The following is a 21,972-nucleotide window of genomic DNA, read 5'->3' on the forward strand; positions in this document are numbered from 1 at the left end:
GGGGGTCCACTCAAAGCCCAGAAGAAAAAATCTAAAATGAAAAAAATTGATTTCTTTTTTTATGTTGTTTCCCTAATGTGCACTCTTTGAATTTTGGTTCAGTTTACACTCAGAAATTTCCCTGGAGGACCAGTTCTCATCAATTTGTTACCTGAGAGATATCCCTCATTTGTCTTTGTAATATTGGTGGTCCTAATTAGATAGTATTCTCTTGTACATGGTTTTGAGTCCATGGGAAACTAATATTATGGGATTTATGGCTCTTTGCAGAGCCAGATCTTGTGGATCCGTTCCTTTCAAATAGCTGTTCAAAAGACTGGCTTATTTTGATATTTATAAATTTTTAAGACTCGGTTCACATCGTTCGTTTTAAAGAGTCGGTCAACAGATATGGTTTGTTCTTCACAACTCTAGCATTATTCCAAGGCAGTCCGTTCATTTCCACATTCCCTTCTAGTCATTACAATTAGCAATTTTCTGTAGAAGTAGAAATTGTCTGTGCAAAAGAGAGGAATCTTGATGCTACTTTTGATATTAAAGGGGAATTACCGTTTTTTACAAGCTGGACCTTATTTCTGGCATAAAATACGATCGTTTACTCACCCATATAACTTTGGTGTCATTTGGAATAGTGGGAGTGAATGGGGCACCGAAACGCAGCCTCTAAATAATGGATTATCTACCACGAAACTCCAGTATTTTGTTATGATACGCTAGTGCTATTCCCCGTTGAGTCCGGAGTAACCTGTCTATTTGCGGACATGCAGTGGTTTGTTGTTCTTTGGCCAGCCGTTCCTCTCTCTGCCTCCGCAACCTCCTTTCAACGAGCTCCTCATCCGTATACTCTGGCGTCCATCATAAACAAAGTCGTCGTCCACGACCTCAGAATCGGAGGTGTGCACGGAGATGACATCATCCAGGTCAATAGTTAGTAGGTCAATCTACAGATGATGATAACAGGTAACTCTGGACTCAATGGGAAATAGCACTAGCGTGTCATAACAAAATATTGGTGAAATGAACGAGTTTCGCAGCAGATAATGTCTTATTTAGAGGCTGCGTTTCGGTGCCCCAGTCACTCCCACTATATGGATATACGCAGCGCTCCGCTGGATCTAAGGGCCCGTCCACACATACGAAAACGATCTTTTCCCTCTCCGTTTTCGATCATCGTTTCAAGAAATATCCGCGTCCGCACGGATCCGTTTCAGCACGACCGAAAACGCTACTTCCTATTCCAGGCCTATAAGTGGCGCTGTTTCGGTTTCAGAAATTCACCAAAAATGGAGAGGAAGATGCGGAGCATGCGCATAAAGCTTGAGCGCTGTTTACAAATCGCCTTTTTTGCTCAGCGTGGTGGCACAGGAGCATGATATTTTGCCCTAGTAACCCTAATAGGCTCAATATCGTCTCCAGCATGAAAACTAGCATGTAGTCCGCCATTGTTGTTGATGTTGTTACGAGACGTCTCACGGGATGTGGAAGGCTGCTCGGGAGTGTGGCGATGACGTCATCGTTTTCCCCGTATTCGCCGTCCACATGAAAACGCAAGAGCTGCGTTTTTGAATCTCTCCACCCTGGGACCCGTTTTCAGAAAAGTGCGTTTTAGGGCTATGCGTTTACAGGATACGTGTGGACGAAAGGCCAAAACGATGAAAAACTTATGCGTTTCGGCGTTTTTGCGTTTCCGTGTGGACGGGCCCTAAATATCTTCCGAACGAAGTTATATGGGTGCGTAAATGAAAGTATTTTATGCCAGAAATAAGGTCCAGGTTGTAAAAAAACTGTAATTCCCCTTTAAATTCCTGGATGATGTTCATGATGGAGGTTGGCAGGTATGTCAGCCATACTCATCGTCATCTTCTGTAACCACTTGTCCTGTGAAGGGCCGCGGGGGGGTCCTGTCCCAGCTGTCATCGGGCGAGAGGCGGGGTGTCAACCGCACTCATTCATGTTTTACTTGGCAAAGAATTTGGCTTCCGTAACTTTTAAACAAAAATCACAGGGGGTGAGGAGTGTTGATCTTGACCCCACTGGATAATGTACTCATAAGATAACAATGATACCAAGTCTCATTCCAAATTAAACTGAAAAGTTATCGGCCACTACTATTTGTACAATTGACAGGACACTAATCCTCACTTGGGATGACGAAAACAACGTATTCATACAAAGGGAAATCCCTCTGTATCCAAATCCAGAACCGTCAGATGACGCAAGTTGGTCAAGTCTGGCCCTGTCTTTCAATAAACTCTTAATATGCGGCCTTGATATCTTTTTTTTTTTTTCATACTGATGAGTCATCCAGTCATTTCTCAGACATGTTTCATTCATAAAGTAGTGATGTTCTGACTGTAGGGACAACGAAGGGGAGTTGATAACTGATCTCTCTGTTGGTTTCCAGCCCAAAAGCCGCCCAAAATATTGGATCCATGTTTTGTTTAGTACTTTAAGTACCAAGTTTGCTTACACTAATGTGTCCTGTGGTGTCTGGCAATAGTATATTGTTAGTGGGGGCCTTTGAGGCCTATGGATTGAGGGGAGTGGCCTCTGTGGATCATCCCACAGATACTTGATCAGTTTGGGATGTAGGGAACTTGGAGGCCAGGTCAACAGCTTGTGCTGTTTTCCATGCTTTTTGAATTGTTCCTAAACTGTTTTTGGGTCTGTGCCTGTGTCAGGCTGCATCCTACAAGGGATGGTGGCTGCCCTCAAGGAGAGTCATTGCTCCTTGAGGGCAAACCGCTAAACTAGGCATAAAAATGCCAAATATAACCATGAAACTGAGGTTGAGAGGCATGTGGCCAACCAAGTAGCGTACTAGTTTATGTTTTATAGTTATCCAACTTGCCCATGATATGTCACTTAATCCTACATAATGCCAGCAAATGTACTTGTAATAAAACTACTATTTTCACTGACAGTTTTATGCTATCTTCTTGTTTATCCCTATAACCCTAACTTTATGAGCACTCTTTAATATGTAGATTTTCTAGTGCTATCCATTCATTTTTATTCATTATCAGTCTCTTATGTAACATGCTTCAGCTATATCTTCTACTCTAATTTTTATCATGTTGTTATGCCGTCTGTTTGCTCTAGTCTGATGCACGTGTGACATATTTATGTATTATTTTGTTCTTCCTGCTTCTCTCTTTTCTCTTTTTCTGGCTCTATCCGACGGACCTCAAGCAGGTGGTTCCTCCCACCTGAGCTTGGTTCTGCTCAAAGTTTCGTCCTTTGAAGACTGAGCTTTTCCTTTCAACCACCATTTAGGCTTCTGCGTCAATTCGACGCCGTAGCTACAGCGACAGCACGGACCATACGCAGAACCTAACGCCTTAGCCAGAAATGTAACTTTAAGTCACGACAACGCAGACCACTAGAGCTGTGATTGGTCCGCTTGGTAGTCGCGTGCTGCTGCTTTAGTATTTCCAGATGCTTCTCCATCTCCGCAATTTTTGAATTGATTGTTTTGGATTGATAAAGACAGAACACATCAAGGAAAGGGGGCGGTTCGGGGGTACAAAGATTTGTATGAGTCGTCTTTGGCAAATTGAATCGCCAATTGTTGAAAGTGAAGCAGGAAGTGAAAACAAAAGTTAACCTGACTGGAAAAAAAGACACAGCGCCGACTAGTGTTTGGGTGGTTACGCTGCCAATGTCTCGTAGTACCTTAAATGAGCCTTTAGTGCTTGCTCTGGGGGTTTCACGCCCTGCGTTCAGTAAAGCAACGACTGGAACAAACAAACAAAAATACAGACACATATTGCAAACCCAATATATAATTAATGGGCTATACAATAAAAGATCAATGGCTAAACATGCAAAATTCAACAGATAATTTCAGTACAAAGAATGTTTATTTATGAATCTCAGTATAATAATTTAGGAGCAGGCATAATGAATACATTTGCCAGTCAAACTGTAGCGTCTCTGTAGAATCCCACTCCAGAGGGAGATATGAAAACTAACTAACTGTGTCTCTGCTGTTTGACTGAAAGCGTGTGTCTGGTAGATATAAATAGTGGAGTGGTAAAATCACAGCCAAAGTGTCGCTCCAGGCTAGCTTCATAGCAATCTCCCGCTACTTCTTCCCAGACTGTCATCTTTTTTTTTTTTGTTGTTGATTTGTGGGTTTGGAAGCATCATCAGGTTCATCCTCTATTCCTGTGCTGCTTCCTCTGCGCTCACGACCCTGCTAGAACAAAATAAAAGTAGGCTATTTTTTTTTTGTCTTGTCGGAGTAGTTATATTTACATGATCCAGGTCTTGACAGGAAGCCGCCTTTTCTTTAGCGCTCACCCAGAAAGACTCCCGGTTCTTGCTTCTTCTTAGCGTTACAAGCCTATTGGTCAGCCTGAGCAGTTCCCTAAACTATGCAATTCAACACAGAGCAACCTCAACAGGCCTCAAAGCCTCCATTTCGCTCTCACCGTCCCCCAATTAGACCTGAAATCCATAGGCTCATTAGATTGTCCAGGTTGCGGAGTTCTCTCATTCCCCTGACATCTCTTTCACACTAACAAGACGAACTCTGTTAACGTGGAGTTTCCAATTATTCAGAAAGATGTGGCAGTGCTGGTAACAATGCAGCGAACAGCCATTTGTCAGTAATTTGCAAGGGGGGCCTTCTCTGTGAGACTGTGGAAAATTGAGATGTAAGTCTGAATTTCAACTTTATAGAATCATTTGTTATTCAGCATGTTAATTCAGCATTTTTTATTTTTTTATTTTTTTTACACAAGGGAGGGCATTCAAACTAAAATGGACTCTTCTTGTCTTGGCTGGTGCAAGTTGAAATATGTTGCTGAAATGAAATGTGACAGTAGCTAATATGAATAATTCATCACCTGTCTGGACCTTTGGAAAATGGTACTACGCAAACCACTGACAGACTATTGTATGTCTGAGACAGTTCTCAAACAAAGCTCATTTTCTCCTAATTTGGACGTACAAAATAGGACGTTGTAGACTCAGAATGCTCTGTAGATGTTTTGTTTGTGAAAATGGGTCCAGTATTTAGTTAGGTGAATATGGGGTGAAGGAATCAGTCAGAATCTGTGTTTGTGTTCACTTCCCCTTTGTGAATGAGCAGCCGGGCCTGCTACCATCTCCAAAAGCAGTGGGGCATTGGAGAAACCCACTTCCAGGAAATGACTGTTATGGTAAATGGTAAATGGCCTTGCTGTTATATAGCGGTTTTCTACCTGTTGGTACTGAAAGGGCTTTACAGTCACAGACACATCTACCCATTCGCTCACACAAGCACACACACACATTCACACACCAGTGCCACGCACTGGGAGCAACTGGGGGTTCAGTGTCTTGACAGTCTTCACAGGGATTTTTGTACCGCACCTTAGCTTCGTTAGCATACTTCAATACATTGCTTTACGGAGTGGTTGGCATGGCAACTGTCAATCATCATAATGTCACATCCTGCTGTAGCGTCAAATAACTAACTAAAACAAAACTTATCAGAAAAATGGCCACTTGAACATACATCAGTACTAACTACCTAAAATAACAGAAATCATCTTTGAAATTTTTTTTTAAAAAACTGACATGTACTTTAATGTTGCCGTGTTTTAGTTTGACCCAAGTTCTATCCACTGACATGGAGGAGGCGGAGCTTATGACCTATACTGGAGCCAGCCACCAGGGGGAGCTCTATGGGAATGGCTAGGCGCTACGTCATCATGTCCAAAAAAGCCACTTCCGTGTCCATTCGCTAATATTGTAACGGTTACGGTGCTCTGTCAAACTGGACTACAACGGCATTAAAATGGTGCAGTGCTGTGTCCCGTGTGGTGACATGGTGACACTTGGCCCTGCCGATTGAGAGTGAGGAGTTGTCGTCATGGTACAGAGCCCCTCCCCTCGATATCGCGGTATCTCGCAGGATCCTCACCCTCTCCGCCATGTTGGCAGGATTCCAGCCCTAACCCCAGTCGCAGTTAATTACTTTGTCATTTTGGTGTCTGCTAAGTGCAATGTAATTACGACACACTAAAACGCATGTTGAGAAAACTTACCTTTGCCAGTACAACGCTGTTTTCACCACCTGGAGGCTTGTAGATGGCCAAGTCCTGCACCCAGCCACAGCAGAAAGCCTCGTAACTTTCCAAAGACTTGTGGCTTTTAAACTCCTGCATTGTGTAGTAACTCACACCAAAAACAAGGTAATTTACGATATCCATATACATGCACGGAGGCAAATGGTCCAGGTCTCTGTGCCATTCCGCTGCAGGGAGCTCTTATGGGTCTATGTGTTGGATGTCTGAGAGCTTCTCCAAATACCGCTGTTTTGCGGTAAGTGTAAGCTTGTCCCTGTAAGGTCCATTTTCTTTCGCCTTAACTTTCTCCATTGCTTTACTTTCTTACTTTTCTTGTATTCGTAGATCTGTCCCGCCGAAATAATAAACGCGCAAAAATTAAAGAGCTCTGGAATGTTTAGTCGCGCCTCTGTTAAGTTCTGAAGGCGTTGCCCCTGGCAACCGATAGAGTCTCCTACCATCATGGCCGACCGGCTCAGACCCCGCCCAAATCGGCACGTGACTCCTCACTCTCAATAGCACAAGAGCGGGTACTTGCCTTCACCTCCTGTCCCTCAGCGTGTACCTGAGTGAAAACAACTTAGCTAGCTAACCCTCATCAAACCCTAAGACAGCTAAGGGACAATCAGCGACGCACAGCCTGTGTTTACATCAGCTAGCTTCCAACCCTAAATTCAGTATACTGAACCTGTCTAGCTATGTTTCTAAGACATTCCCAGTGTGTTGTAAATTTATTTACATGAGCAAAACGTGTAAAGTTGTATGTTACGTTGTTACCCTGAAAACAACTAAGCTAGCTAACCCTCACCAAACCACAACACGGCTAAAAGACAGTCAGCAACGTCATCCCGTGTTTACATTAACGTTAGCTAACCAACATCCTTACTTTCTCACCTCAACATCGTAGCTTTTTTTTTTCATGGAGGCCTGGACTTTCCCTGATAGACTTCCACCTGACATTGAAACTGATATAACCCTATTTGAATTATAGGAGTTAAGACCCTTCTGAACAGACTTTGGGAAGTCAGTAAAGTAGGCTGTCACTGTATAAAAGGTGACCGGTTCCTGTGCTGTAGCGGCAGTAGCCATAGTTGTTTACGTGACCTAAAAATTAATGGACACGGACGTGATTCCTAGCGATTTGTGACGTCACACTGACATTGAAACTGATATAACCCTATTTGAATTATAGGAGTTAAGACCCTTCTGAACAGACTTTGGGAAGTCAGTAAAGTAGGCTGTCACTGTATAAAAGGTGACCGGTTCCTGTGCTGTAGCGGCTGTAGCCATAGTTGTTTACGTGACCTAAAAATTAATGGACACGGACGTGATTCCTAGCGATTTGTGACGTCACACCAGCCATTCCCATTTGCTTTGGCTTCACTTTAGAGGAGCTGTTCCACCATCCATCTTTTTTTACAGTCTAAGCACACATTCTTGCTGGAAAATAATGTCACCAGCCCCAAGGACTTTCTTAAAAAGACTTGGGACTTAACGTAGATTTATATAATTGTAAAGCTTTTGCAAGCTGTAAAATATTTCTGTAAGGAAACAATAATAAAGGATTTTTGCGAAATATTCTTGGTACTGTGTACGTGTTAAATGATTATGTGCAAGTTTTGTCTATTACATTTATCATTTGTTAGAGTGTTGACGCATAGCACAAAACAGAGTTTTTTAAAACCAACTTTTTAACTATGAACGCCATGAGACGTCCGTGTGGACTCCATTTCCCACTAACCATTGCGCCGGTTCCACTGATGTCGTCACACTGAACCCGGAACCGCGCTCACGACTGAAAACATGTCCGTGACAAGCGGTCGCTATAAACCCGTGAGCCATGTTCTTTTCGACATGGACGGATTACTTTTAGGTGTTGAAACGCTCTTTGTGTGTTATATCTTGTGGTACTGTTTAGTTTAAGTGCATTCATTGCTTGAAGTCGTGCAGCGCGAGGAGCTGACACAGTGAACCGCCACAGAGTCTGACATGGTTTCTTCGCACGAGACTAAAATAATATATCAAACGTCAATGAATATAGTCCGTCATGGTGCACGATTGAGGCACACAACTGAATTATCAGTCTGCATTACTTGTTTATCACCGTTTAGTGTTACTTAGGCTGTCTGGTAAAGCTTGATTTCTACTACCGCTGCACGTACGAGTGCGTACCTACGTCGTAGGGGGTTACGTCGTCGAAAATTCAAACTTAACCTGATAATAAAAAATACCCTTCACGGGCTGCCACTGCAACATGGAACATGTCCTTTAACTTATGCTTAACCTCAATGGTGTCATTTTCCTTAACTAAAGTTTGTTTCTGTAGTTATATAGTTTACTGTGCCTGTTCTGTAAAATACGTTGAAGTGTACCAAATGTTGCATTCAAATTTAATCCTAAATTTGTGAAAGTACATTTGAAGTTATTCATATTCTTTTCTGCATTTTCTCTCCCAAGACACAGAGCGACTTTACACTGTGTCCTTCCAGGAAATATGCGACCGTTTTGGAAAGCAGTACACGTGGGATGTGAAGTCGTCAGTGATGGGTAAAAAGGCCCTGGATGCCGCCCAGATTATCCGGGATGCTTTGGACCTTCCCATGACAGCTGAGGAACTCCTGGGCGAAAGCAGGAGGATACAAGAAAGGATTTTCCCCTCTGCCAAACTCATGCCAGGTATCCCTGACCACACAATTTGACTTTTTTTTTTTCTTCTTTTCATTAGGAATACAGGAATACAGCTCTAGACTGGTCAGCATTAGCTCTTATTTGGGGCTTATTTGGGTGGTACTGTAGTAGTACAGGCCAGGTACACACAGGGCGACAGAGAGTCTTAAAATTATGACACTTTTTTCTAAAGTGTCATAATTTTAAGACTTTGGCCTGTATTTGTTTGAAAAAAAATGCTTACCAATATTGGAGTGAAACTAAATGAAGAGCCTTTTGGGACCAGGTAGCCGAGCAACAAGAGACGACTCTTTGAAAAGAGCCGGACTTCCCATCACTAGTGGTGGCGTAACCTCGCCGCGCAACTACTCAGTCAATCATGAACACCTGTTGTTCTGTTAAATGAATATTAAAACTCAGGAAGAAAAACACATCCAATAAATTAGTTTTACATAAGGATATCCAGGATATCCTGTTCTCATTTAAATGATCATGGAAAGGATTTCATTTGCGCTAATAATGTCACTGATACAAAGGGTTTCTAAATGTACATTTTTTTTCTTCAGGTAGTGTTAATGTTAGGGACAAGTAGGTAAAAGTGGGCATTTAATAGCTCTTTGTGTGGCCTTCCCGTTATAATACTATGTATTTGTGTTACGAAATCAAGACACATTATCCCTCTTTGTCAGAAATTATGGGAAATAAATAAATAAATGTGGTGTAGTTTAGTTGTGTCTTTTGCTCAACCTAATCATCTGTCAACATTTAAAATTAAATGAATAAAAACTGTAACTTTTTTCTTCTGTGTGTTCATAAAAGACTTGTGACGTACACGAACGAACTGAATCTACTGACTGGCTCTTTAAAACGAACGTTGGGAACCGAGTCACAGTTGTGAGCGGATCTTTCTCACGTGATAAACAAAGCATCTGACTATCTAAGATCTATATTTTAGATATAGATAGACTCCAATAGAATATGTATTGGTGGGGTGTATTTTGAATGATTCTGATCCAAATCTTATCCTATCACAGTGCAAATTTTGAGGATAAAATACGTTACACTCTTTGAAAGGAATGGATCCACAAGATCCGGCTCACTTCAAAGAGCCATAAATCCCATCTCTAGTTCATAAAGCAAATTGCTTGTTCTTCATCATTATCAAAATTTCCCAGCACAAAAGTCAAGCCGGCTTCTTTTAACTGTTAATCTTAGAGAAGATTCAGGGAGAAGTGCACAAGCATGGATGGATGCCACAAAAGTTCTTAAATTGTTCACACGCTCAATTTAAGATCGAATCTTTGCACTCTCATACTCATGCTTGAAGCCCATCATATTGTCTGCACATCCACTATTGTGTAGCCGATGGCTGAATAGGTGACCCGAGAATATATTCTTTGAAATAATTCAGATTTTGCACTGTGAACTTGACCTAAACATTTGAATGGTCCCTGTCACATCCACAATGTCCACATTTGCAGATAAGTTTTTGCAGTTTCTCTTCAGAACGTTTGAGCGTGATTTATAGTATTTCTGCACGTTGACGCCATCGGTGTGGCGGCCTGGACCCTTCGGACCTGATGTAGCCCGACGCTCACCTCGCCAGAAATGTAACTACGTGACTCAGCAGCTGGGCAAGCACAGAAAGTTCTCCTTTGTTCAGGCTCCTACGCACCGTCTACTCAGACATGTTCTGCAGTGATTTTAGTGAGACTAACTCTTAATCCACATTGATTAACTTCGTCTACAACATGAGCCGCGAGTTCCACTCGCCCTTGTGTGAAGTGCAGAGTGAAACTCAACACAGCTGGCCACTCGCCACTTACAAAGATTTGGTTCTTTTGGCTCAGATCCCTTAGAAGAGCCGGCTCTTATGGCTCCTAAACTGCTCCCACATGGCTCTTCATTTAGTTTCACTCCAAGCCTTCTATTTTATTGTGATTTATTGTGATGGTTTGTGTGTTGGTAGGTAATTTTTCATTTGCTGTTTTCATAAAATCCATTACTAAAAAATTACAGTTACTATTGTTTAATACTTTAAATGAATTACTGAACCACAGCAAACAAATCAAATAAATACAGGCCAAAGTTTTAACATTATGACACTTTAGTGCAGGCTAGCATTGAGAAATACCAGATGCCTCAGCTTGGATGGCCAGTTTTCATTAAGTTCTTTACTTTTTTCCAATGTACTTACATTTACATCCAGCTCCTTCATCACTCTGTGTGTACCTGGCCTGTACCACTACACTTGCTGTCTTTAGTGCGTTTTAACACAAAGGTATGATCCTACTCTGTCTTGGCATGTCATTGGCCACATGGGGTGCCTCATTCTCAGGAGCGGCTGAAGCTTGGGCTCTCCCCAAGTGGAATCGTCTCTTCTCGTTCGCTACAAAGAATCGGCCCTTAGAGGCGGCTCGTTCGTGAACGACACATCAGTAGCGCAACAATAGTATAAATCAAGCTTTAAGCTTCATGTTATCATCTTAACATACTGTCTCAGCTGTAGTGTTAATTTCTGAGGATGAGACATTACAGCAGTGGGGTGGCAATCTTGCTCACATGTCTCTTAGTCAGTGGCAAGTATAAACCAATGACCAAGTTACCAAGTAAATGGTTGAATTGCATTATTTATGCGTCACAATGGCTTTTTATCGTTCTGTCTTTCCACGAATAATGTAAAATCCAAAATTTGTAATGGCCCCAACTGGACATACCTCAGTGGCATATTTAGTTTAGAAATTTGGATTTCATAAGAGTCAGAATCGGAATACAGCTGTAATGAATGATGGAGTGTTACTCCGCACCATTTACTGGCAACATGTTCTTTTCAATTAAGTGGGAAGTTAAAGGAGTGTGTTCCTTGAGGGAGTTTTTATTAAAGTCTTTATAGACAGTCATCCTTGAAGCTGTAGATTAAAATCCTCCCACGGCTCTGCTCAGCTCTTGGTCAGCACTGAAGTTAAAAAAAAAAGAAACATATTGAAAAAAAATACATATTTACTAGCTGCGATGTTGGATTTTATTGAAAACAACTGTTATTTTGGAACATCTCCCCCGTCAGGTGTGGAGAAACTTGTGCACCATCTGCAGAAGCACAACATCCCCATCGCTGTGGCGACCAGCTCAGCCCGCGTGACGTTCGAACTGAAGACAAGCCAACATAAAGACTTCTTCGCTGTGTTCAGTCACATCGTTCTGGGCGATGATCCCGAGGTGAAGAGCGGCAAACCTCAGCCCGACTCTTTCCTGGTGTGTGCCGGCAGATTCGAACCCCCAGCTTCTCCGGAGAACGTAAGCACAACGGATTGCAGACATATTTGTGTAGTATTTGTTGTTTTTGTGTTAGATGGAGAATGTGGAACTGAGGTCAAAAACAGGCAATGACAAAAATGCATCATATTTGATTTTGTCATTTAATGTGATGTCTGAATCGTTGTGCTGTTTGTTTCTCTTAAAAAGCAGAAAAACCTACATTGTGATATTTAGTCTCATTCAGAGACTTGGTAATTGGGATTTCCATCTTGAAAGGTTGAAACTGGACTAATTCAATGCTGGTTTGGATAAAGTGGCACATAATTAAGATGGAATATGTGCCTGATCTTCAACATCAAACAGGCAGATTTAGATATGGGCGACATATTGCCAGGGGCGGCACAGCTTCTCAGGGGAAAAACAAACAAAAAAATACGTTTCATTAGTGTGACTGGTTTCCATCGCCCTGCATGCAGCGCCCCCTCAGTTTGAAGGGGGCGCCCTCCAACTTTCTGATGAGTAGACAGACGATCTCATTGCCGCAGTTCACCCAGGGCGCTGAACAGGCTAGAGCCGCCTCTGACAGCATGGGATTTTTATTTAAATGCGGACTGCTCTGATGCAGATTAAACTTTTTGAACAACTGAACCCTGGTCACGCAATGCAGATCAGATCTAATATCAAAATAATTGAATTTTGATATGTGATCTGTTTTCCCGTTTTATACCTGAGCACAAAATCCCCAAAACATTTTTATGATATTTCTTGCAGTGTGTGTCACCTATACACTGGCATATCTTTTCTTTCTTTCTTTTACCTTTATTTAAACTCGTTAGTACACTGAGGCGAGCCTCATTTACAGTGCAGACGAGAGTACAGAGCAAAACAGACAAAATACACAACAGATATTCACAATAAAATACCATAAAGAACAGAATGAAAAAAAAGGATCAGAGGAAACAATTGCAAATGGTGGACAGGGAATTAGTAATTAATGATTTGAAGTGATTGAATGGGACGAGTGAGTTTAACTTAAGAGTCAGCTGTAGATGATTCCAGATGTGTGGGGCATAAGCTGAGAGATATGGCACTGCGTTGACAAAAAAAGTTATTTGTGCGTATTTTAGACCTTGTCATTTCCATGAAAACAATCTCAGCTTGAACATGTCATTAGATCCGACTACGCTTTTCAGCAGGCCCTAACTATGGAAACATGTAAATATGTAGAAAAAATGGAACTCTGCTAACCATTTCATGAGGACTTGAAGTCATATTTGATCATTTTGGGTATTTGCTCTACTGCAATCTTTCTAGAGGGATTTTTATGCACTTTATAAAAACATTTACAGTCGTTGCTGTGAGTTACGGTAATTTGATATAGATTTTAGAGTTTCATACTATTCAGGCACCATTAAACAGCCGTTCATGTTAAAATTTGATCTTATCCAGTTTTGTTGCATCAGTCGAAATGACTAAAGCTCCCGAAACATCCTCTATAAATTATTGCACAAACTATCAAACCACAAAAAGATTGATCTGCAGTAGTGGATGCTGTTTCCAATGCACTGTGGCATACTTAATTAGTTATTTGCTTTATTTCAGATACAGAATAGTGGTAGTTTAGAGATGTGACGTTCACGAACGAACCGAATCAATCGACCGGCTTTTTAATACAAATGATGAGAATTGAGTCCCAGTTGTCAGTGTTTTTTTTTATTTTATTTTTTTTATTGTTGCGCTGTGTTTCACATATACAGGTACTGGTCATATAATTAGAATATCATCAAAAAGTTGATTTATGTCAGTAATTCCATTGAAAAAGTGAAACTTGTATATTATATTCATTCATTACACACAGACTGATATATTTCAAATGTTTATTTCTTTTCATTTTGACGATTATAACTGACAACTAATGAAAAGCCCAAATTCAGTATCTCAGAAAATTAGAATATTACTTAAGACCAATACAAAAAAAGGATTTTTAGAAATGTTGGCCAACTGAAAAGTATGAATATGAGAAGTATGAGCATGTACAGCACTCAATACTTAGTTGGGGCTCCTTTTGCCTGAATTACTGCAGCAATGCGGCGTGGCATGGAGACGATCAGTCTGTGGCACTGCTCAGGTGTTATGAGAGCCCAGGTTGCCCTGATAGTGGCCTTCAGCTCTTCTGCATTGTTGGGTCTGGCGTATCGTATCTTCCTCTTCACAATACCCCATAGATTTTCTATAGGGTTAAGGTCAGGCGAGTTTGCTGGCCAATTAAGAACAGGGATACCATGGTCCTTAAACCAGGTACTGGTAGCTTTGGCACTGTGTGCAGGTGCCAAGTCCTGTTGGAAAATGAAATCTGCATCTCCGTAAAGTTGGTCAGCAGCAGGTAGCATGAAGTGCTCTCAAACTTCCTGGTAGACGGCTGCGTTGACCTTGGACCTCAGAAAACAAAGTGGACCAACACCAGCAGATGACATGGCACCCCAAACCATCACTGACTGTGGATACTTTACACTGGACTTCAAGCAACGTGAATTCTGTGCCTCTCCTCTCTTCCTCCAGACTCTGGGACCTTGATTTCCAAAGGAAATGCAAATTTTACTTTCATCAGAGAACATAACTTTTGGACCACTCAGGCTGAACAGCCAGCCTCTTTAGCAATGACCTTTTGTGTCTTGCCCTCCTTGTGCAAGGTGTCAGTGGTCGTCTTTTGGACAACGGTCAAGTCAGCAGTCTTCCCCGTGATTGTGTAGCCTACAGAACTAGACTGAGAGACCATTTAAAGGCCTTTGCAGGTGTTTTGAGTTAATTAGCTGATTAGAGTGTGGCACCAGGTGTCTTCAATATTGAACCTTTTCACTATATTCTAATTTTCTGAGATACTGAATTTGGGGTTTTCATTCGTTGTCAGTTATAATCATCAAAATAAACACTTGAAATATATCAGTCTGTGTGTAATGAATGAATATAATATACAAGTTTCACTTTTTGAATGGAATTACTGACATAAATCAACTTTTTGATGATATTCTAATTATATGACCAGCACCTGTACACACACACACAATCTCCTCCTTTGCTACTCCATTGAGTGAGACTGAGAACAGGCACAAGGGGAGGAGCACAACAGAGTACACATGGGCCACTCAAAAAGACAAAATGAGCCAAAGAAACCGCAGCTAGATGCACTTTTGTGATGATTGCGCTTGTATAGTGTTGAGTGTAGCTGCTTTCGAAGCAGTTTACCTGTGCTCAATACCCGAGCAGTACAAAGGTCTTTACCACATTTTCCACGGTTTAAATAAAGTATCCATCTAAAAGTAATATTTCAGAATAATTCAAACTCATGTAGCCCACCAATAGAATATATGTTTGGATGATTCTGATGCATATATCATTCCTCCCAGTGATTATGTCCTGGCTAAATTACATTCCCCCAGGCTGGCATCTTAAAAATAATTAAATATCAAAATGAGCCAGTCTTTTGAATAGCTCTTTGAAAGGAGCTGATCCATAAAATCCAGCTCCCTTTAAAGAGCCATCTGGTAGAGATGGGATTTATGGGAATTAATTTACAGTTCCCTATCAGTAGACTACATGACGTCATCAAATGGCTTACCAGTAGCCAGATGTGAGTAGTTGTGGTGGTTTCTGCATTCTTTATATGAAACGCTAATCGGTCTAATATTTTGGGCGGTTTTGTGTGCGTTTTGGCATTTTTGGATAGCTTCTGGTTCTGGTTCGTGTTTCCATTGTAGTATTTCCAGCTGCTTCTCCATCTCCACAATTTTTGAATTGATTGTTTTGGATAAATAAAGATGGAACACACATGGAAAGGTTAACTGGGGAGCTTCAGAGATACAAACATTTGTAAGACTCGTCTTCGGCGAAATTTCGGCACCACTGTTGAAAGTGAAGCAGGAAGTAGAAACAAAAATTAACCCGACTGGCAAAAAAGACACAATGCCAACTAGCGTTTGGGTGGTGTTTTTACAGATCAAGCCAGATTGACAAGCATACGTATATAAGCACAAATGGCTTGCACCGGCGTCGGCTAAGTGCGTAGGTTACAGCGTCTAGTCCCACAGCAGTTTAAGTGAGCCTTTACTTTGCAACTTAATCTTTCTGTTTTTAGTATGCGTGTGAATTTGTATGCAAAATACCATTCTTACCTACCTTAACCACAATTAATTGTTTATCATTAAATAAGCAAATAAAATACGTTTGGAGATTCACTAATTGGTCTCTAATGATCTCGCCAAAGTGATTCTTCAAATTTTTTCCTGGTGCAGTAACCCTGTCAGGCTGACTCCTGTCTGTGTTGAGACGACTCAAAACTCGACAAATACTAGACCAAAAAAAAAAAAATATGTAATGGAAAATGTAAAACATTTTGTTGGTGATTCTAATATTATGGGGTGGGTGAATTGGAGGTCACAGATTTCTAGGAGCTTTCTAGGAGTGTTGGGGATTCAGGCTGGAAATCTGGGACTGTTCTGTACTTACATTTTTGAGTTAAACTACTGGCTTGCGCAGCAGAATATTATTACAGCAGCTGTCTCTAGTGGATCTCTACCGCTGCTCCAGAACCGAGAACTGCGCTGTTTAATGTGTGTGCGTCATGACTTTGGCAAACACCGTAGGTTATTATGTATTGATCTCTGTCCTGATGTTAGACTTGCACAAAACTCAGATTATATCACGAACCCTGGAAGCTTCCATATGCACTGTAATCTCCAATAATAAAAGTTATTGAGGACATTATGAATAAAGACACCGGTGAAGGAGGAAATACAACTACAAGCGGCTGCTTATACATCAACATGATAAAAATGATGATTAAAAATTAACCACACACCAACATGTTTTTTTAATAACATTATCACACACAGTGCGCTTATATTTTTTCACATTTTAAAATAGAATTTCCCCGATGATGATAACAGGTAACTCCGGACTCAACGAGGAATAGCACTAGCGTATCATAACAAAATATTGGTGAAATGAACGAGTTTCTCGGCAGATAATGTGTTATTTAGAGGCTGCATTTCGGTGCCCCATTCACTCCCACTATATGGATATACGCGGCACTCCGCTGGATCTAAATGTCATCTGAACGACTCCAAATGTGACCAAAGTTATATGGGCGAGTAAACGAAAGTATTTAATGCTAGAAATGCGTTCTGGGGTTATTCACACCTGTACTTTACGCTGGTCACTTGCGATCGAATTCCCCAGGGCAGTGGTTCCCAAACTTTTTCTGCGGGGACCCCCTTTGGTACATAAGAAAATCTTAACAGGGCTTCAGAATGTGGGATTGCATACTTTGCAGTGAGAACAACACAGATCCCCAAGTTTTAAGTTGGATACTGAATAAAAGTTAAATATTGAAACTGAAACCTTCAGTGAAATCAACAAGTGCGGCAGCTGGCTGAGGAGATGTAGAATTATGTCAACAGTGTGTCAAACAATGTGTGCCATACCTGTGGTTTCTATTTAACCGCCCGCATGTCAATTAGAGGCTTTTTATTTAAAGCTAATGTGCTCCATTTGCAGCAATGCAAGCAGGACCCGGAGTCAGTCCCCCTCGGCACTGACAGATACACACTTTTTCGGCACCGCTTTGATCAAAAGTGTTGAGCTTTCAGAGTTCATGGGCGGTTTAAAATATATTTTCAGACACTCTGGAAGCATTTCGCTGCACCGAGTCAGTCTAAAATAGCTGCGAATGTCTCAGTAAAAGAACCAAATAACAGTGCGAAGGCTGACCTACTTTCATGAAAATGCTCACACTGTCGACCACATGTAAAAATGGTAGTGTCATACTAAATTAAACAAATTTACTATATATTATTATTCTTTACACGGATGGTTGATTAAATACATTATTAAAATACATGTTTGGATTTGTTAATGGGCTTTAATTCAGTTTGAAACATAGAAACTCTTAAACATCTTAAGCAATCTTAGACATAAAACTCTTCTTGTTAGTGTTGTGCTAGTGTAATATATCATTTCTTTACAACAGTGTAAATAAAGCTGCTGATGCTTTTTTTTTTGCTCAGATTTAACTTGGAATTGAAAGTTGTTTTCAGTGGATGGTTTTTTGATTTGGCCGTCTGACCATACTTAATGACTGAGCAAGAAGGGCTTTAGTGCGAAAGGTGACCAAGAACCAAATAGCCGCGGCAGCAGTCCATCAGTCAGGGCTTTAATTGGTAGAGTGGCTAGACAGAAGCCAGTCTAAGTAAAAGGCAACCAAACTTAAAAGACCCCGAGGAAATGACGGAAATAATTATCTCATTTAATGACCACTTTGGGCGGAATTCTTAAGCACTATATCTGAAAAACTTCCCATCCCATGTATGATACCATCCATACAGTTAAGCAAGGTGGTAGCAGCATCATGTTAAGTGGGTACCTCCGAGCAGCAGTCACCATGAGACTGGTTAGAACAAATGGAAGAGCGAATACAGCAAATACAGAGAGGTCTTTGAATGAAAACTGAATTCCAGATTTCAGCAACTTCAGCAGCACACCACCTTTCAGCACCTCAGTGAGCCAAAGCTAAAGCTAGGACAACACTGGAGAGGCTTTAGGACGAGTCTCTGACTGTCCTTGAGCGTCCCAGCCAAAGCCCAGACTTAAACTCCCTGGAACGTCTGTAGAGAGACCTGAAGATGGAAGTTCACATATGCTTGCCATCCAGTCTGACGGTGCCTCTGGGATAAACTGTCCAAATCCGAGTGTGCCAAAGCCTGTAGAGATTTACCCAAGAAGATTCAAAATTGTAACAGCTGCCAAAGGAGCTTCCGTTATGTATTGATTTAAAGGTATTGATTTTCACTGAAAAAATACTCTCCAGAGTGACTGCATAAGTAGCGGACCACCGCCTCTACTGCCTGACCAAATACAGGGCATTAGCATTACATTAGTAACAAGATTCAGTGAAGAAATTACATGAACGTGAGATGTATTTCTCTTTTGTGGCAGTAAACTCAAAACCGCTGCAGATACTGTAACTCTGCCTTATTTAGAGCTTAACAGGATATAACACACACTTGGAAAGCTTCTCACACTGGAGCTGCCAGCCAAACTACAGCACAAGTACCCACACACCGACTGTCTCAAGGGCCTTACATGTTCTTCTGCGACTGTCGAAGCTCCGGCAGACGGTCTTTTTAGGAGAGATACAGAGAGACCAACAGTAGCTACTCAGGACTAGTTGGCTCTGACTCCCGGCATCACTGAATGGAATGAACGTTACTGCACTCAAGGTTAGGGTGTACTTTCTCTTGAAAGAGTTTCTTAACAGCTATGTGGATATGTGCACCAATTATTTAATATTTTGTATTATATGTATCTTTCTATATTGGTGGTTTTTATATTGGTGGACGGCAAAAGAAGAATTTCATTGCACAGGGACACATGTTTCTGTAGTGTACACGTGACAATAAATCCTCTGAAGCTTGAATAATAACCTGGAAGCCAGCCTGAACTTCCCCCACCTTTGTAAAATTTGTGTAAAAAAAAATTTGGTCTGGTGTTAAGCGTTTATTATGCTCCACCAAATATGTTTGGAAAATGGAGTTCAATTTGTTACACATCACAATGGCTCTGATTGGTTGTAGGACTATGCAATTGCACGTAGAACTATGTTGGGAAACGCGTCTCTACTTCCTCCCACTGGTACCTTCTCCCAAGTTTGGAGGCACATTATCAATTATACGCCCACTCTTTCACTAGACTCGCTGGTGTTTGCGTTTAATTAATACAGCACTCTGCTCAACTAAAACTCAGAAAAACAGATCCTTGAACATTCATCAGCATTATATTAACCGCCTAAAATGACATGTACTCTAGTGTTTTAGTTAGGGCCCAGATCACATCGACTAACATGGAGGAGGCGGAGCTTATGACCTATACTGCAGCCAGCCACCAGGGGGAGCTCTACTTCCTTTGGCTTCACTTTTGAGGAGCTGTCATGGCATCCACTTTTCTTATAGTCTGAAACACACTTCACAGTGAAATCCACACGCATTACCAGCGTGCTTTCAGTCATTTTCTGCTACACATTGAGTCTGGCTATGGTAAAATACTTAAAAAATATATTTAATGTAGCATCAAATGAACCTTGATTAAATTTCATAAATTAATCCTACATATGATTTTCTTATTTTCTATTGAGTAAGACTCAACTCTAAGAGAAATTAAGAAAGCAGTCATATATGATACCCATTTGTTACTCCTTTTGAGCAAAAGTTCTAATGCTGCTGGAAAAAAATTATTCAGAAAATGTGAAAATACATTAAATTTAAATTTAATTGGGCAGTTTAGTTTCTTCTGTGAGATTAGAAAATGAGCCTTTGCTTGAGAATGGGTTTATTCAGACTTAGATTTGTCAGTCGTCATGTTGGAAAACCAGACCACTGACCTTTCAGTCTTTCCACAAGCACTGCCTTCGACTAGCACATCCTCTGTATTCACTTTTGTTCAGAAAAGCTGTGTACAAAAACTGAATTGGCAACATGTCCTTGGCACATGGATCCTTTTAAAAAAAAAGAAAAATAACGATTGTTAGTTTTTGGCGAAATATGTCCTGTAAACAATGATTATATGTATTGAACTAAACTACGCAGGGATAAATATGGGTGAATAAGTAGCAAATAATAAAAAAAAAAAATAGTGGATGACAGTGTGAGGAAATTGCTCTCTGTTTTTGCAAGGTATTGATTTTCCTCATTGTGTGTTCATAAGCTCTTGAAATTCTGTTGTTCGTGTACAACTGAGGGAACAAATGATGCACAGAGCTTCAGAACTGTGATGAGTAAAGAAATGACTCAAAGCAGCATCATCAATGTTCTTCGAGGGGTGTATTGCATATAGTATTGTTCTCTAGCAGAAAACCACCGGCCTTGGTGCTTTATCACTGCACATAACACTCACCAGCGACATTTGGAGTCTAGTCAATCTGCTCCCACAGTTGAGATATTTGTGTCTCCGTTGTGGTTTCTTTTTGACATATATAGCTTGGGATACACAGACTATGTCGGAACAAGATTCTCCTCTATCTTCTACCAGGGGGATGAGTCCTGGCCTTATGGTTAGTTGCCTGAAAAATAAGATAAGATATAATAAGATAAGACTTTACTGGTCCCCAACAGGAAATTCAGGTGTTACAGTGGCGGGGAAACAAAGTGAGCAACAGCGACGACGCTAGCGCCTCTACGAAAAGTTCCGAAATATACCCCAAAATACTCAGCACTGAACAAAGATGCTTAGGGCAGTGCTTTTTCTCTAAACGTGCGGCTGCATACCCTCTCAACAATTGAAAAGAGATGCCATCGCTCAGCCATAGACATCAGAAGCCTTATATAGTGCCTGTACATGTTGTATTGTGTCTATAACAAACGGAATGAATGTGAACGTGTGTGCGCTTGTGTGAACGAATGGGTAGACGTGCTTTTACTATTTACTGTATCTATAGCTTGGGCCTAGGCTTTTTTTTAAATGTCTACCTGAAGAAGCGTCACAAACTTCCGATAATAACAGCTGACAAGACTTTAAGACCAAAAAAAAAACAAACCTTACGATCTATGGAGATCCATCACCATCCAGCTCCAATTATTGAGCTATCTTCGTGAAGGCTTACCCATGGTCCTGCATTGGTGCCATGCAGAGATTTGCGGGTGCATCTCTACCTTTTGTTGCCGTTTTCCCCCCGCTTGTTGTCAGCGTCAAATATATGGTGAACAGCCAGAAAAGCAGACTTTTTTTTTGCTCCTGCTGTGAAAAATACTGAACAATGAACCTCTTTCTGGTGTTGTGAAAGGTTTAATGTGGATGGTTTAATATAGCTCAACATCAGAGAGCATCGTCACTGGCAGTTGTTACATTCAGAACTTGTCTTGGACAGTCCACAGAGACCACTCTCTGTGCATTTGTCCTTGCATAGTTAACATCTTCTTTTCCTTTGTGGCTGTTCCCTTCAGGG

At 41.1% G+C, this 21,972-nt stretch overlaps 1 protein-coding gene across 1 annotated transcript in view; it reads left to right on the plus strand.

Moving 5' to 3' along the window:
• The first annotated feature begins 6,742 nt into the window (after positions 1-6,742).
• pudp (pseudouridine 5'-phosphatase) overlaps positions 6,743-21,972 on the plus strand; it is a 36,427-nt gene continuing 21,197 nt past the window's right edge. Inside the window, exons 1-3 of the mRNA XM_084574558.1 lie at positions 6,743-7,932; positions 8,517-8,735; positions 11,791-12,020. Of these exons, the coding sequence (XP_084430684.1) occupies positions 7,863-7,932; positions 8,517-8,735; positions 11,791-12,020 (519 nt within the window). The 5' untranslated portion in view covers positions 6,743-7,862. The remainder of the gene's footprint in view (positions 7,933-8,516; positions 8,736-11,790; positions 12,021-21,972) is intronic.

The sequence above is a fragment of the Chelon labrosus genome (genome assembly GCF_963514085.1).
Source record: "Chelon labrosus genome assembly, chromosome: 24".
Lineage (NCBI taxonomy): Eukaryota > Metazoa > Chordata > Actinopteri > Mugiliformes > Mugilidae > Chelon > Chelon labrosus.